The sequence below is a fragment of the Alexandromys fortis genome, unplaced genomic scaffold (genome assembly GCF_014885135.2).
Source record: "Alexandromys fortis isolate MF-2015 unplaced genomic scaffold, M_Fortis_MF-2015_v1.1 scaffold_33, whole genome shotgun sequence".
Classification (NCBI taxonomy): Eukaryota; Metazoa; Chordata; class Mammalia; order Rodentia; family Cricetidae; genus Alexandromys; species Alexandromys fortis.
The window spans coordinates 477971-496850 of record NW_026067917.1 but is presented as its reverse complement, the minus strand read 5'-3'; the positions used below and the strand labels follow the sequence as shown (position 1 = coordinate 496850).

General features: G+C 35.3%; 1 protein-coding gene across 1 annotated transcript in view; it reads left to right on the top strand.

The window, feature by feature from the left end:
* Galnt13 (polypeptide N-acetylgalactosaminyltransferase 13) overlaps positions 1 to 18880 on the top strand; it is a 565342-nt gene that overhangs the window by 378512 nt on the left and 167950 nt on the right. The window contains exon 10 of the mRNA XM_050139950.1: positions 17834 to 17968. Within this exon, the coding sequence (XP_049995907.1) occupies positions 17834 to 17968 (135 nt within the window). The remainder of the gene's footprint in view (positions 1 to 17833; positions 17969 to 18880) is intronic.

Below are 18880 nucleotides of genomic sequence, written 5' to 3'. Positions count from 1 at the left end.
ATTTCTGTGAAATCTTTTAAATAAGTTCCATCTTCAAGTCTATTCTTTCCACCTTCTTATTCCTTATGTCAATAATGAAAAAACATCAGTTTTTAAAAAGTTCAATTGTGCCTGAAATTTAAATACTAAAAATATTATCTATGAGTTTTGACAAGTACAGTATGTATGGGAAAAGGACAGTGGGTGCAACACAGAGGAGAGCCAGACTTAGCTTGGATGAACAGACAAACTGTTAGAAGGCTCGTAGGCAGTGATGATGATACCAGAATATTTCAGGTCATGCAAGGCAACAAAAGAAACATTCTATTAGTGTATCATCAGTTCATTTGAGCACAGCACCATGGTAGACTCAAGCTTTAAAGAGATTAACTTATTTTATTCCTATAAGACAGAAACTAAAATGATACCCTAGTCTCCTGGGAAAAGCATATGTATCCCTGTATTGATTTGATTAATGGGTTACCAGATGTTTTGAAAAACTAATTTTACAAACTAAAATACTGTGCTCTTATGACAAGAATATTTATTTACTGCCTCAGCCTAGTTAATAAGCCTCTCCTCCTATGAACATTCACTTAAAGAGACATGTGCCTCTCTTAACTCACATTTCCAATAAAATTTTCTTAACAATAGGAGGCCATTAACTGAAAATGTACTAAAGCAAATGATTTTCTTCTAGCAGAATTGACTTCTATTCCACCTATTTATTTTTTCTGAAAACCTTTTACTTGTATGAGTTCCTGGTATGGTTTGTAAAGTTACTCATATTTTATTAATTTATTTAAGATAAAAGATTAGTTATTGATCCTGAACATCCATACATATGAGAAATAGGAAATTAATATTTTAGAATACTTAAAACATTAGGTGAATAATCATTCCAAAACCTTACGAATGTCATATAATATGTTATGCAGAGGAAATAAGATGTCCTTTTATATACAAATTTTATTAAATAGTTTCATTATCCACCCATTTTATACATCTATTTTATTGTCTGCTTGATAGAATTCTTTTGTTTTAAATGTTTAAACATAAGTAAAAATATTTCAAATTTGTGACTATATCTCAGTGCTATCAATCATTTATTATTAAGTTATATGCAAGTGTTGTCAAATTGTACCTATACAACTGTAATAGACTATGATACATGTAGTGTGTATATATTTATTTATTTATTTGCTTATTCATGCATATTTTGATTCTTATTATAAGCCAAGTAGGTAAAAATATATTTTATCTCAGCATTTCTGAAATGAATAAAATATTAGATCTCTAGACTCATCATAAGTGATGTCTTACTTACCTATATTTTGGTAGATAAGAACATAGAAAGAAAAGGGGGCATTCAGAACCAGGTCTGATGAAGTTCATAGTCTAAGAGGTTTCACAAAGTAACAAGCAAGAAAAGAACTAAGCACAAGAAATAACAGCAGACTTACTGTCATGAACTAAATTGCAGGTCTGGAGCTGAACAGTGGAAAGTTAAAGTTTATAAATAGAGAAACTATTAAAATGGGTTATAAATGTCAGGAAGGGAAATTTCATTTAAGGGAACAAAATAGAAACAGGGTAGAGTAGAAAGATTATGGAAGGATAACCTGCAACCTATTTGTAATAATCTTCATAAACACTTGGACGTGCACTTTTGTTATTAAAAATGGCATGGTGAATACAGACCAAATAAAAAAGGCTTTTTTTTTTTATTTTTGATACTTGGTGACCAAGTACAATTTCACAGCAAGTGGGGACTGAGCATAGAATATTTTTTCAAATTGTTTTTTTATTCTGTTATCAAAACGTTTGATCAAATACAAAGCAAGAAACTACATGTGGTATTGTACAGAAATGATATATTTCCAGTATAGGAAAAAGGCTTCTGTGAATTACCATGGTAACTGCCTAAAGTCTGTTCTAATTCTTAATCTTCTAATGGAGTCTACTGGATAGATGTAGATCCATTGCAACCCTCCAGTTGATATTCTCTAGGAAGATGTGGGATATTTACTTTTTCTGAAAAGGTAAAGTGCTACATATAGTTGTAACATTCCAAAGAGATTTTGTTTTATTTTATGACAAAAATTCAGAGACATATCTCAGGGTCATTGTATCTATGGAATGATCAAAGCAATTTTGAGAAGTTGCCATGCCCTTGAGTTCAATCCATTGCCTCCACAGTATAAGAGACAAATGCTCTGCCATTTCTGGGTGGGAAAACGTTCCATGGTCTAATCAAACTACCAAAGATAACTGAAATTTCTGAACACTTAGTGAGTCAAGAAAATAAATCATCAACTGACTTTTTCAAATATACAGATTATAATAACAGAATGATTCTGAACTTCAGGTCCTCTGAGGCTCTTATATCCATCCTTTAAATTGAGACTGCACCTTAGTTTTCCGGCTGCCCAGACCCAAATAATCACACAGAAACTACATTAATTACAATATTGTTTGGACAATGATTCAGGTATATGTCTATCTCTTACAACTTAAATTAACCAATTTCCATTAATCTGTGTATCTTTATGAGGTTGTGGCTTACCAGTAAGATTCTGACATTTTTAACCTTTGGCAGCTACATGGCATCTGTTGGATTCCACCTTCTCTCTCCCAGCTTTTAGTTTAGCTTTCCATCTTACCTATATTCTGTCCTATCCTAGGCCAAAGTAGCTCTTTATTAACCAATAGTAATAAAACATATTCATAGCATACAGAGAAAAATTCCATATCATCCCCCCTTTTCTGTCTCAATATAAAGGAAGGTTTTAACTTTAACATAGTAAAATTGCATAGAGCAAAACATTTGTCAAGTAAGAATTACAGTTACAATATTTCTTTGTGAGTCTAAATTTTAAGATCTAATTTATCTTTTATTACAACTAAGGAAAACTCTCTATCTATAATTGTCTTCAACTCCATCAAAGACTCCAGAAGGATATAATATTGCATAAGTAAACAGGAATTGCATTATAAGCAACTTCTAAAACTCTAGAATTGACAGAGACATAACGCTGCCTGGACAGTCAACCAAAGTTCCTTTGTCACGTTGGCGCATCCATCTTCAGTCTACAGGCTGATAGTATCTGGCAGACATTTCCATGAAGCAAGGAATTTGAAAGACCATTTCACCTGTATTGTCAGTTTCTCAGTAACTTTCTTCTGTGTGCTGCAGAATGTCTGGCAGGCTCTTTCAGGAATCCGGAACCCTGAAGAACTGTCTCACCTTCCTTAGGCAAGTTCAGTAGTAATTTTTATGTGGGTCCTACATGTCAAGTTTAAACAGCATTCTGTCAGGCATTCCAGGCAAGAACAGTTTCTTGCTCAAATGACTATCCTTATCACATTGAAGACAAATTTCATAACAAGTTCCTTCAATGCCCACCAATCTCTCTGAAGTAATTGGTACTGCCAGAAGCAGACATGTCTCATTGTTGAGAAAAGGCCAAGTTCTTAAAACATTTTAAAAGCTATATTTTGTAGGTCTTTGAAGTGTTGAAGATTATCTATCTAATTAAAATGTATCTCCATATATCTAGAAAATCTAAGTAACACAACTAAAAGTTTGACTACTATAAATAACCATTAATCTGTATTTCTTAACTATACACTACATTTTTAAATGAGTTGCACAAGACTTTGTTTTATTTTATTTTTCTATAATTGCCTATACCCATTTTCTTTTTCTTGATCCTATGTACATATTTTAAACATATAATGACCTGTTCAGAGGTTTATTTTTGTCTTAATGTCTCATTGTTTTGTATCTATACTCCTTCATTGACCAGGACAGTTTCTTAAAATGCTAAGAAGCATGTATAGGACTAAAGTTGTGGCTTTGCCTTTTGATCCATCTAGTACAACCTAGTGGAGGTACATGGCTCTGCAAGCCATCCTCACCACTCCACCTCTAGGGATGTAGGGAATCTCTGTTGCCATAGCCATTCTTGCCATCATGAGGAACCATGAAACCAGCTCTTAAAGAAGCCATGCCTCTGCTTGCTGCCAGCAAACAAAGCCTATCTGAAAAATTCAGCTATCAAGAAGCTACACTTTTCATCCCTTTTTGTGTGTTTAGAAGTACTTAAAAAAACGTTTTTAGGTTTTATGTGGATGTGTGTTGTCCCTTGTGGTGCACCATTATGTAAATGGAAACTGTTCTTTTGTTTTCTGGCATCTCAGACCTGAATAATCACATAGAGACAATATTAATTACAACATTATTTGGCCAATGGCTCAGACATATCTCTAGCTAGCTCTTACATCTTAAATTAACCCATTTCTATTAATCTGTGCATCACCACAGGCTATGGCTTACTGGTAAGATTCTAACATTTTTCTCCTTTGGCAGCAACATGGCATCTGCCTGACTCTCCCTTCTTTCTCCAAGAATTCAGTTTAGTTTTCCCACCTACCTATATTCTGCCCTGCCATAGGCCAAAGGAACTGTTTTATTAACCAATGGTAACAAAACATATTCACATCATACAGAGGGGAATCCCACATCCCCATTCCTTGATAGCTGATTATCTGGATGTCCATCAGCATGCCCTGTTTGTTGGTGAATGTTAAGGATTGGTTCCAGGGAATCCTGCATGATAACCAAGTAGTCTACCACCCATATACACCTAGAGGCATCAATATGCAATAGAGTTTGAATTATAGCTGTAGGCTTTACTAGAGCGTAGTACACAGATGTGCTTCCAAATGCTGTTCATTTTCTCATTTTCCACTAGATTCCAGCTCAGCATCAGAATGTCAATTTCTTTGCCTCATTGACTGAGGGTTTTCATTTACAGAGATTGTTTTGCTTACCAAGGCAACCTAAGGTATTATTCAATTCTATTCCTTTCAACTACACCAATAAGAACATAGAGCAAATAAATTTGAGAAAAATGATATGCATGGATTGAACTCCTGCATTCTCTAAAGGACCTTTCTCTGAGGTGACTTTTCCACACTTGTTGAGGATACACCCAGGACTATGGTGAGCTATGCAGAGTCTGATGTTATGAAAGTGTGTCATTTTTTGGGGGGTGGGGTCCTGACCTTTCCTAATCTAGTACTGATTTTTCTTGAGATCATCTACCTTATTAACTGCTTACGTATAGAGGAATCTGGAGCCAAAGGGTTGTTCTCTTTGTATCTAACAATATTGAATGACATAAATAAATCTTTAAGCTTGTAACTACAAAGAAAAAAATAGTATTATTTGGACCTAAAGAAATATTGTGTTGAGTTGAGAAGTTAACATTTTTAAATCATGTGTAAGTGTAGTCTGCCTTCAAAGATGTGAGGTAGCTGTAAATAATAAATAGAATGTATGTATTTATACCATAGATATATTAAAATAATTTATCTAATTATATATCAGATAATCCTTTAAGGAAATGATCTTATAAGGAGTGAAATTCTTTGAAGACAAATGTTACAAAAATTGCAAACAAATAATCTTCATAAAGCATATCAGATTATGCCATTAATTTGTCATCATTAAAAGGATAATTTGCCTGGATACATAAACACAAATACTTTCATGACAACATCACATTACCAAGAGAAATTTTTAAGGAAGGAAGCTCCAAAGAGAAAATGCCCCAATCAAAATGGCCTGTGTGCAAACCTGTAGAACATTTCTGTGATTGTTGGTCGATGTTGGAGGGCCTGACTCACTGTGGGTAGTGCTTCTTTTGGGCTAGTGGTCCTGCTTGCTATAAAAAGGCAAACAAGTGAATAGCACTCCTTCATGGCCTCTGAATCAATTTCTACCTCCAGGTTCCTTTCTACTTGAGCTTCTTCAATGGTTTACCTCATTTTTGTACTGTGATGTGAAAGTATAAGTTAAAATGAACCCTTTCCTCCCAAGTTGATTTGCTTTTGATCCTGGTGTTTTATCACAGCAGTTGAGACTATATATACTTTTGTTTACTTTACATCTATATGCCTATATCAATATGGACATTAAAGGTCATATATCTGCCAGAGCAATTTGTTATTGTCAGGCCTTGTACTATAGCCTGAATGAGGCCACACGGCCATGCAGATAGCTACTGTTTTCTCCCCACATAGCTAAGCATTCTGTAATGTAACTTAAAGCTCTAAGTTTCTGATAATGGCTCTTCCGACCCGTCACATACACTATCCTGACCTAAATCACATGAAATGAAAAGGCTTGTTATCCTTAAAGGTTTATTTTAAAAAAAGACATTTTTTTTTTTAGTCTTAGGCAGTGTTCTATTGCTTTGAAGAGACACCATGACCATGAGAACTCTTATAAAGGAAAACATTTAATTTAGGCTGACTTACAGTTTTTGAGAGGTTTAGTTCATTATCATCATGATGGGAAGTATGATCACATGCAGGCAGACATGGTACTGGAGAGGTAATAGAAAGTTCTCTATCTTCATCCTCAGGCAGCAGGAAGAGGAGACTTGTTAGACTTGGCCTTGGCTTCTGAAACCCTAAGGCCCACCAACAATGACACACTTCCTCCAACAAGGCCACACCTCCTAATCTTTCTCAAGTAGTTCCACTCCCTAAAGACGAAGCATTCATGTATTTGAGTCTATAGGGACAATTCTTATTCAAACCGCCACATATTTTTTTTAATGAAAATTCGCTGAGAATCCTCATAGGGAATTTTACAGGGGTACTCTGACTATAAAGGCTGTCTCATCTCTGAAGTTATTCTTCTGGACTCCTGTTTACACCTCCATTTTTCAATCTATATCTATTATACATCTATAGTCTATCTATCTATTTATATATCATCTATCTATCATCACCATCATCTTCTATCTATATCTATTACTTATATATCTATCCATCTTCTACCACCGTTAATTTGGGATTAAATCTCCATATACATCATTGCTTCTGTGTAATGTTTTCATTTCACACGGCCCAGTCATGGCCTTGAAGCATATTCATTCTAATAATATTAAAGGGAATGGTGCATCAACTTCCTTTGTGGAGCATCCCCTTTTCATTTTTTTTCTGACAATATTTTGCTTTGCCATGGTGCTATTCAATGAGAGAATCTTAAGAGGAATGTGTGTGTGCTTGTGTGTGTGTGTGTGTGTGTTGCTGCCTACGAATAAGCACTATCTTACCCATGGGTTTACTTTTCTTCTTCTGCAAATAATTCTTAAAAAATAATGCAATTTTGAAAAAAATTAGAAAATAGCAACAGAAAAATAATTTGACCATCCTAATCTACATAGCAAATTCCAGGGCAGCCAGGAAGGCATAGAAAAACCTTGTTTCAAAAAATTGCTTTTATTTCCAGTGATGATAATATTTATTACAGCAATTTTATACAACAAAAACAGAATAAACAGTTGGATACAGTTTAAATGGAGGGAAAGTTTTCATGCATAGATGCTTATATGATAAATTTAGCTATTAACAAATGTTTATGTGGTTTAACTAAACCTAATACGCTTCTGAGATTTTAAAATTTGGGTGCCTGAATTGACTCTAAGATTCACATATATGTATGTAGTCAGGCTTTTGAGGGAAGTTTTGGTTAAATCTATGAATTACTTTCTAGGCTTCCTATTTTTTTTTTTTTTTTTGTGAAAATTCACTCTCTTGTAAGCATAGGACTGACCCCATGTTTCTTTCTCTCTTTTGGAGTTTCCTGCCAGTAAGTCTTTCAACAGACAGAACCTACCTTCAGCTGCCTGCCACATGGGCTTCTTCCAAACAGTCAAATCATCCACAAGCAGTAGAATCTACACTGCTGTCTCGTTTGAGGTCTTACATAACATCTTACATAACACCATCCTGGAGTGGCTTTTCTGTCATAGCCACAGCCTCATACTCTAGGGAAGGACTTTATGTAGGACAATGCACCAGAGCATAGGATCCTTGTGCCATCTGTATGTGGTAAAACAATCACTATCAAGCAACATTTGCAAATACAATGAGACCTAGTTGGAAATAGTTTAGAAACTGTTTCAATTGGACTTAACTTTTCTACTTATATTCATTAATTCTTCAGGAACATAACATGGATATTTTAAAACCATTTAGGGGAGTGAAATGTTCAGAGGGTATACATTATCTATAAAATTATCTATATTATTTTAAATAAGAGACTTCAACAATCACCTAGAATGGAAACATACATATCAGTCATAGTTTTATGTGGTTAATATGTGTTGCCTATTGCATTGTCTTATTTTTTTGTTCTGTTTTCTACAAAGTGAAGTCAGATATTTCAAAGACAGATGGTTTTCACTCCAATACTGTCAGAAATATAGACCATTAGTAGCTTCTTCTTAGAAATTTTCAGAGATTGAGAACACACTCTTAGCACTATCATTGTGAGAGTATATTCCATTTTTTTTTCAATAAACATAGCTTTTAAGTGGAAAATTTAAAATAGGATGCAACCAAGCTGTATTTTATTTGAATGTACCACAGATGACCATGACTATTTAGGTATTTCTTGAGGTCTTCTTGGTTTCATAGTTTACATCTTGAATATGACTGTCAAACATAAGGCATCTTCATCATTTGCCCCAGATAAGGAAACCAAGACTTTTCAGTCACAGTATCTAGTTCTGGAAAGTAATGCATCTCAAAGCCCCATGGCTGTGTAATTTTCCAAAGTCTATTCTTTTCATACTTCTTGTACCAAAGTGTACAGAGATGATATCTATCTATCAGTGGAACAATGAAGACAAGCTGTGTGGTGAAGCATGTTCATATAGACTCAGTGAAAAGAAATAAAGGAATGTTTGTCTTCATTTTCCTTGGCAAAATGGAGTAGGAAGGATCTCATACACAGCATATCAGCGAGGATGAATGAGATAATTTTCTGGACATACGAAAAGGAACAGCAGTTACATAAAGTCATGTATAGAAGAAAAGAGCAGGAGTTAAGATTTTACAAGTGATGTTGAAAACAAGATGAGGTCATTGCCTTAGGGAACACACCCACATCCCGTTTTTGTGTGTGCATGGGCCTGTATGTATACGTGGAGATGTGTATACCTGGGTGTATCTGTCTGTGCACACATATTCATGCTTCTGGAAATTAGAGGTCGTTATTCCGGAGTCTTTTATGCTGACACGTCAAGGATCTTACAGATGGATCCATCTCCAGTCTTACTTTTAGCAATAGCATTTTAGACCATTAAAGATATAAGACACTACAGGTATTATCTAAATCCATAAGGCTCCCTTAAGGTTCACAATTGGGAGCTAAATATATTATACACTCCTATACACAAACCACTGGGCTAACAGTCTGCACATGAAGTTTGAATTAATTAGGGCTTTGGAAAAGGAATCACCCAGGGAAACTCTACTGAAGCTTCACTGAGGAGCTCCAATCTGTCTATGTTTATTTCAAGATAATCAAAATCTCTCTCTCTCTCTCTCTCTCTCTCTCTCTCTCTCTCTCTCTCTCAAACACACACACATACACACAAACACACAGAGATAGAGACACACAGAGAAGGAGACAGAGAGACAGAGAGAGACAAAGACACAGAGAGACAGACTGATAGAAAAAGAGACACAGAGAGAATGCTTTAAGAAATAAATTATATCTTCCTAAAAGTCTAACTCTTTGCTAAACAATTTTCTATGAATCTTTATCTTACTTTCCTGCGAGCATAGGTGTTTTATCTTATAGTTTATCCTTCTGGATGTTTATTGACTGACCTCAGATACTACCTGCACTCAAAATATCTAAAGAGCGCCCCAGAGGGTACACATTCTAACCAACTAAATAAACTGTGATTTGTATATGAGGGGCAGAATGTTACCAGGGGAAAATATTTGTAAAGAGCTAAGGGTGGAGTTATTGTATTTTAATTTTGTCGCATTTGCCCATTAAAAGTGAAGCAATTGGCATATTATCATATGATAATATGAACAACCCTTTACCTGAGAAATTCAATAGTAAACACTCCAAAGAATGCAACAGGAAGCTCTTTATAAAATAGAAACTAAATACAAGAAAACCACAGTTTTTATAATAAAATTAATTCCTATATACTGTGGACTGTTTGAATGCATACTCAATATCTGTGTTTATTCTAAATTTTTCAAATTCAAATTTATAAAAAAATCGATGGAAAGAAGCAAATTGAATATTTGTTTATCTGATGTTCAGCTAAGAATAAGGGAGAGAAAAATAGCTTTTGGCAACACAAAACCACCAGAGGGCGCCCAGCTCCCGAGCTGTTTGCTGAAGGCCTCTTGCAGGAATTAAGAAATCTATCCATTTCAGCTTGTGCTGTTAGAACCAAGTTTAACTTCTGCTTCTTAGGCTAAAGATTTAAGAGGAAAAAAAACACAGTAAAGGGTTTAAATTAAAAGGAGTGAGATATGTACATTCATGCACGGATGGATGTATATGTATATATCAGGATTTTATACATGTTATTTCAAAAATATGGACTTAATTTTTCATACCGTGAAATAAAAGCATTCACATAATAAAAATCATTCTTATAACTCAGTGAAATTAAAACAAATTATATATTTATAAGAAATAACAAAAATGCTTACCTTTCTGAAATAAATGTCCTGAGAATGAAGAGAATTGAGGCTGCAATAAACTGCCATGCTATGTATATTTCATTCCTTTAAGGGCATCACTTCAGCCACAGGAGTCTGTCTGACCTCAATAAGATATCCTAACGTCAGTAATATACCTAGTAACAGTAAAAATAAGCTACCTTCTGAAGATGAATCAAAACAGAAAGCTGTGACGAAAATGAATGACATGATGCTTTGGGAAAATATAACTACCAGCTGTTTACTATTTTTAGTTGATTCAACTCATTTAAAGTCCAAATCGCATGCTTCATATAGGGATGTAAATTGGCCACACAGTATTTGCCTAGTACAATGGTTCTCAACCTTCCTAATGCTTTGCCCCTTTAATACATTTTCTTGTGTTGTGGTGACCCCCAAGCATAAAATTATTTTTCTTGCTACTTCATTAATGTAATGTTGATACTGTTATGGATGATAATATTAATACTTTTGTAGATAGAGGTATGTTAATGTGGTTGTGACCCATGGGTTGATAACCACTGGCCTAGTATATAAAAAGACTTGGGTTCAATTTCTAGAACCATAAGAATGGATAGATGGATGGATGCATGGATGAATAAACTCAGGATCTTATATAAAATGTTGAAGAACAGTTTGAAGAACTGATTCCATACCTTTAAGATTCTTTAGCCTAGCCGGGTGGTGGTGGCACACGCCTTTAATCCCAGCACTCTGGAGGCAGAAGCAGGCAGATCTCTGTGAGTTGGAGGCCAGCCTGGTCTACAAGAGCTAGTTCCAGGACAGGAACCAAAAACTACGAAGAAACCCTGTCTCGAAAAATCAAAAAAAAAAAAAAGATTCTTTAGCCTACATCAGGATCATAAGATCTACTAGTTTTCTAGGACTACTGTAACAAATTGTCACAACTTACTGTCTTAAAACATCAGAAGATTATTATTCTGGAGGCTAAAATCAAGGTGTCAGAAGTGCCTTGTGCCTCAGCAACCTTCCTGAGAATCTTTTCTACCCTTAGTAACTTGCTGTAGCTTTCACCCTGGGTGTTCTGCAGATTTTAAATATGTCAGTCTTCTGTCAACTTTCCCTGGGAGATGCAAGCAAATCCCCAATCACCCAAGACAGGACCAATTACTGACCCAAGTATGACTGTGATAAATCCAACTTGGTGAGATCAATTAATTTTATTGGACATTCTTACAGAACACAGGCAAGGGGTTATAACAGGATCAAAGGTGCCCCAAGCAACTGTTTTACCATAAAGTTGAGCTTAATCATAGATGGTTACCTCATAGACAAGGTGGAGTGACTCTTCATCATGGAGTCCCACTTCAAATTAACCCTTCAATTCTTATATGCTATAGCATCTCTCGGATCACTGACAGTTAGGACAGGCTGTTACACCTGGAATCCCAGGCAAGCATCTCCAGACCCCTTCTGAAAATGACCTATAACTGCATTGCTAATGACATACACCTGCTTACTATTGTATTGTTCGACTTTAGTTGCCATGGCAGCAGAAGCAAAGCATGAGAGGGCATCTTTTTATGAACCTAAAGAAAAGTTCAATAAAACAATTACTCCAGGCTCTACTTTAGCTTCCCAAGGCTCACTTTCTCTTTCTCTTCTAAAGACACCAGTCATTCTGGATGAAAGGCCCCTCTAACACGGATATCATGACAGCCAATTACAAGTTTAATGAGCACATTTCTCAAAGAGATTCCCATTCTAAAGAACGTGATATTAAAGCCACATGTTATTTTAGAAGACACATTTGGTGCATATCAGGAGGCATAGGAATGTGGATAACACGAAATGATTTCTCTATGAAGGAGGAGGTTGCTGTCCCTGTCAGGAGAGAACCGATGATTAGAGCGGCTTTGCAGGACTGGACAACATGAAGCACCGTGGAACCACACCAGTGTGGAAGACTTGACTGTTTCCATTATAAATAAGCAAGGCCCTGGGAATTACCTAGGACACCATTCTGAGAGTTGTATCACGTCTGTTACTGGGCAAACGTAGCAGTCTAAGACCTGCCTCACATGCAGTGATGGTGACTGGACCATTTCAGATGAGGAGTCTGAGCTGCTCTGCAGCGTTCAAACGACTGTGCCTGTGGTCAGTAACTCTCAGAGCTTTTCAGGCCTTAGAACATGCATTGTCTACCTTGTTAGCAACATGGTGAGAGTCATCTGAAATGGAAACTCTAAAAAAAAAAATCTCAAATGCTCCCTGTGCAAAGAGCTGTGAAACTGCCAGACTGGAAAAGAGGAAGCAGTTACAATGAGAATCTTTGAGTAAGATTATTGACTGTCCTAGATCCTAAGCATATATGTGTTGGTTGTGTAGCTTGGTCTTCTTATGAGACTAACAGTGAAAGTGGGATCTGTCTTTGACTCTTTCACTGGATTTTGGGACCCTGTTCCTCGTACTTGGTTGCCTTGCCCAGCCTTAATACAAGATGAGGTACTTAGTCTTACTACAACTCGATACGCCATGTTTTGTTGACATCCATGGGAGCCCTGCACTTCTCTGAATACAAACAGAGGAGTACATGTAGGGAGCAGAGAGAAGGTGGGAGGAGCAACTTGAAGGAGAGAGGGAAGGGCAACTGTGGTAGGATGTAAAATAAATTAAAAAATGAAAATTGATTGTCCTCCTTGAGAATTGAGAGTAGACAGAGGCAATGGCCAGCTGAGAGGCTTAAATTGCTAAATAATACAATCTGACCTATAGATGATCATACCCTAACAGATAAGCTGTTGTTATTATGAATATCATCTCACTATTCATAGTATCATTTTCCCTTGAGAGTAGACCATGATATTTTCTCTTTCAATGTTTATGCTAAGGTTAAAAGATGTTTTGGACAGAATTTTACCTGAATATGTGTATTGTATTTCAGTCACAAATTGTGTTTACATTTGAAGATTTGACATTTTATATTTTGCAGTTCCATGAATTGATATATTCTGATAAAAATGTAAAGTTTATTTTACAGTGAAAGAAAGGCAGAATTTAATAGTGATCTATATATATATATGATATATATATATTGATATATATCATAGTACATAGAGTTTCTTACGTGTATGGGGGTTCCATTACTGTTAAATTCTTCCTATTTGATCCTGTCTGGTGGAAAAAAGGATACACAGATAATTGAATCCTAGTCATCTTAGCTTAATTAAAATGAATGAACTTTAAGTTCAATCAGCATTGAAGCCAATTTAACAATGGGAAGCTGAAAACATGTTAAATCAGGAGTTTCTGTAATTCAGTTCTGGTTCTAGTAAGGACTGGTTGCTACTGGTAAAGAAATTTGGTTTGGTAGTAGATAAATGGGGAAGTTTCCTATTGTATGTGCATGTAAAAACATATTACAAAGCTTCTCTCATGAAGGAAATCTATCTCAGTCACCAGCATGTGTGATAGGGAAAGGTACTTTACTTGTTATTTAGGTTGGAAATAGGGTATCTTACAATATGGCTCAACGTATAAAGGTTTCAGCTACAATAGTGGAGGAACAAAATATGCAGATTCAGAACTGGAAATTCCAAATAGCAACTGAAAGCAACTGTGAAATCTTGAGACACTCAGCAGTCAACAGTCACAGGGGACAGTGGTTTCCTAGGAAATCCAACAGGAGTCTGAAGGTTGTCCCAAACATCAAAAGCATGTTTGAAGTATACAATGTGAAGCTGTCAGGAAAGACTGCCACCAAAAATGAGCACCTCTCCTTCAGATACTTGAGCAGAAATTATGGCATAAGCTTGGAAAAGCAATGGTGAACTCTGAACTCCAGGTAGATTATCAAAGTAGGAATCTACAACCACATCCACAATGAGAGAAATTGTTCCAAGACTGGGAAAGTACTAAATAATAGTTATTGAATTCACGCTGTGTAGCATAACTCTGGCAGGTATTTCAAATATTTGTTTCACTGCACCCAAAGTAAGTATTATGTGTCTATTACATCAGGGATAGTTGAAAAACAGAAAATGACAGACACAGATCAATAGAAGGTAGATATGAAAGAAAACCCAATAAGCTCTGAATCAAAAAAATTAAAGGCATGTGTGGACTAATATGTCAACACTTTTTCGATAATGACTCAAAAATCCTGAAATAATTGATGGTACAAATGAGAGACCGTATCATGCATAATGCAAATTAATCTTGCTTTAACTTAATTTTTGAAACTTTTATAAAAGTATACCGTATATTTTTCTCATTTCTACCCCTGTCCTTCCTCTAACTCTTATGGTATCGCTTTTATGGACTCTCAAATTTATGACCTCTTCTACAATTGTTAGTGTTCCATATCTATGTATATAAATACACATACAAACATTCAGAACCCACTGAATCCACCCATTTAATTTTGCTCATATGTAGAAGTGATAAGGAATGACCATTTGAAATTGGATAGACTACCATTTGCAGCCAACTGTTATCCCTTTGAAAGACAGTTCTTGTGCTGTCTTACATATGTGTGTGTGTGTGCATATATATAATTTCATCATATTGATTATATTCCTCTAAAGCAGAGGTTCTCAATATGTGGTTTGTGACCCCTTTGGATATTAAATGACCCTTTCACAAGGGTTATCTAACTCGTAGGAACACATACATATTTATATTATATTTCATAACAGTAGTGAAATTATATTTGTGAAGTAACAACAAAAGAAATTTCATTATTGGAAATCACCACAACATGGGGACCTATATTAAAGGGCCAGAATGTTAGGAATATTGAGAAGCACTAGTCTAGAGAACCTACTAATATTAGGGTCTTACCTTAAGTTCTGGGAAACAACCAAAGGTGATAGCCATAGCTTATGTCATTTTGGCAGTCTTTCAGACAACTCTGATCAAAACATGAAGGGAAGTTTCCCATGCCTGGCTCTTGGATTTTTGTTAGATAGTCTATGGCTCTTGAGGGAGCCATTATTACTAAATGTGGTGTAATATTCTCTCTCTCTCTCTCTCTCTCTCTCTCTCTCTCTCTCTCTCTCTCTCTCTGCATCTAAGTAATGTTTATTAAATAATATGTTTCCTTATATTTTTAAAACACCCTTAGTATAACTTAATTTTCCTTCCACCCTCTTCCTGTGTATTACATTCTCGTATTTAATTCCCAGTTAAAGCATTCCCATTCTCTTTTCTTCCCCTTCCTAAAACCTGTATCCTACTGATCTCTATGACTCCTTCCCCCCTGTGTTTTAGAATTCTTTTACAGTAACATTGAAGCAAAGAATTGTCAATTTTGCAGAATTTTTTTGAAATTGACCTAGTGCTATGATGAGTAAAATAAATTTCTCCAACATTTTATTTCCTGTAGATTTACAACTAGATTCAGTTATTTAAGTAATTTCTTTAATAACTTATCCAGTTAGAGTAGGCAAGTTTGAATTGTACAGGCAGCTGTTTTTACTTTTCAGTGACCATTATCTGAACCATTAGTTGGGTGTCTCAGCCTTACCTAGATAAACTTCTTCATTAAGTGATATCCATGGCAGCAAGAAGTTTATCTAGGTGAGGCTGAGAACACAATCTAAGCTCATAAATATAAGTATTTAGAAAACAGTTTTACATGGTCATTTACTAAAACAGTAATGGGTTCCTTCTTAGGGTCTATGCTATGACTTTCTGAGAGATTTTAGCCAGATTTGACTCCACTTATAGAGTGCATCTCAAATCTCAAAAAAAAAAAAGATGTGATTGGTTATTCCACACCAATCATGAGCCTATTGTACAAACAGACACTTCCTGACTGGTTGATCTGCTATGTAGAGTTCAGGGTCCATTGTAGAGCAAGTGCTCTGTTGACTTCTCTTGCATGGTACCCTACTCCTCCAGAACTATTGAGGTTAACATACGGGGGGGGGGGCAGTTTATGGCTGGGTTCTAGCTTGATATTTCTTCTTTAGACGCAAACCATGGAACAGAGTCTTATCATCATGTTCTGATGGATAACTAAGAGCAACTACATCTGGTGTTATGGACACCTCTAAGACCTTTCTGATTAGCAGGTCATAGGGAGATAGCCAGTGCCTATTGGTTTGTCTTGTTGTTTAATTGTTCATGGTTTCAAATAGCAGCATTATCTACCAATGCAATTCTAATTATTTTACTTTAATTTTTAAAAATTAATCTACAAGGTAATAGGTCTTTAAAAATTAACTTACAAAGGATTTCAATAAGTCTTCAGTTTTAGTTAAGCCTCCTGAAACCTCTCGTCTCCTAATAAAAATATTTACAATGTAGGTTAAACTTAATTATTGCCAAATTTTCTGTAGGTACTAGGGGTTGAGCTGAGCCACATGTGTTAGTCAATGCTCCTCCACTGAGCCACATCTTCCAGCTATGCATTCTTTTTACGACTATAGTCCAGCCTGTAATTTTAAGACTGTAGTTTAGACTGCAGTTTAGGGCTCCAGAAGATCTCAGAATTCTTGGTAAAACACAAACCTTGGAGATGACCTTTCTAAATGTATTGCCTCTGATATTCAAATTAAAAAGAAGGACCGACAGAATACTAAACTTTGCTGATCATAGCCAAAAGAAGAGAGCTAATTTTATAACTATGACCATAATACTCCTCATGAAACCTTAATGGTTAATGTTATGAAGAAGTTATTAACACTAATACAAAATAATAAAATTTGTAGTCAATTTGAATTCCCGGTGAGGCAATTAATTGTTTGCCTTGGCATTTCCAGGGTATTTTGAAAAGAATTAATGTTGTCAAGATTAGCCAAAATCATAGAAGAAAGATCATTATAGCAGAATGTAAGGTTATTGAGATCTTGAAAAGATAAATATCCTATATTTATAAACCTTCTGATAGCATTAATAAAATTTATAAGATGTACTTAAACTTCTATAAAGTTTACTGTATAGATTTAGAGAATTGGCGAGATGGAGAGAGAAGGATGGTCCTTTTGAATCTCTCTGCTGTCTACAAACCAGTATTAATGGACAGGTTTGTGCTCCATTGCTCCATTAAGCATGTATCACATAGGAAATGCAAGGCCAGCTTGTAAGCATTTACTAATGACACTTGTTAAATCAAAGCTTCATTGCTTTCAGCCTTTTAAGGGAGATGACGTTCTCGCAGCCTGCTCTCTGACAAATTAACAGCAAGAGGACGCAGCCTTTGTAGGATCAACAGAGAGGTCTTGAACTGTGTGGATAGAAGAATAGGCTAATGTTCACAGATAGCTTTGCTAAACAGTGCGTTTTATAAACCCAATATTATTTTATTAGCTGAATTTTCTATTTTCAGGTGTTTTCTTATACTGCTGACAAAGAAATCCGAACTGATGACTTGTGCCTGGATGTATCCAGACTCAATGGACCTGTAATCATGTTGAAATGCCACCATATGAGAGGAAATCAGCTATGGGAATATGATGCTGAGGTATGATGTTTGCTATGATTTCCTTATCACTTAGCACTTAAGCTCAGTTATTTTCTTTAAAAAAGAAGCCAAAGAAGAAATGTATTTTAAAATGCATAAGTATGTTTAGATAACATTGGGGTGGTATAGCATATAAATTGGATTTTGTCATACTAGTCTAGTGCTATGAAATCATTTTATGTGGTAAAAAATTTTTATCTTCATGTATATTTCAAATGTAAGTCCAGTAAGATATGCTTCCATGGGATGTAAGTGTAAATATCTGCATATAGGAAAATATGGAAATATGTTTGTATTTTAAATCTGTTCCATTATAATATATGATGTTTATAATTTTCAACCTAACCCTTAAAAGACCTGATAAGATTTTCAAGATTTATTTCCTTTTCTTGCAAACAATATTACAGGGAATCTATTTCTATTTACCATAGAGGATTTGTGGTAGAGTTAGCCAAGTAGTCACCTCACAGCATATCATCCCCTTATGATGGAGAGGAGGGTAATGAAAACAAATAAATTTAAAAAAAAATCTGAGGATTTACTTAGGCCATGTGCAAAAATTACTTCGGCCATCAGATGGAGCTAATAAAAAAGATATGTGTTCTCTTTCAAAGGTTAATCCTCAAAAATACTCTTATTTCTTTCAAATCTTGGTTTAGGAAGATGAATTGATCATTGGGTTACATGTTAAGCAATATTAAATAGGAACTGATACTTCTACAAAAGCTTAGACTATATTCTTATGAGATAAAAATGTAATAGTAGTAAACACACTCTATAGGTGCAGTGTTCCACAAAAACCTATTTTTCAATATCTCTGGTACCATTACTCTAATAACAAGATCTTTTTTTTTAATTTATTTTGAATACCATTTTAAACTCCAGTGCTTTCTGGGCTGATATGCTGAATAG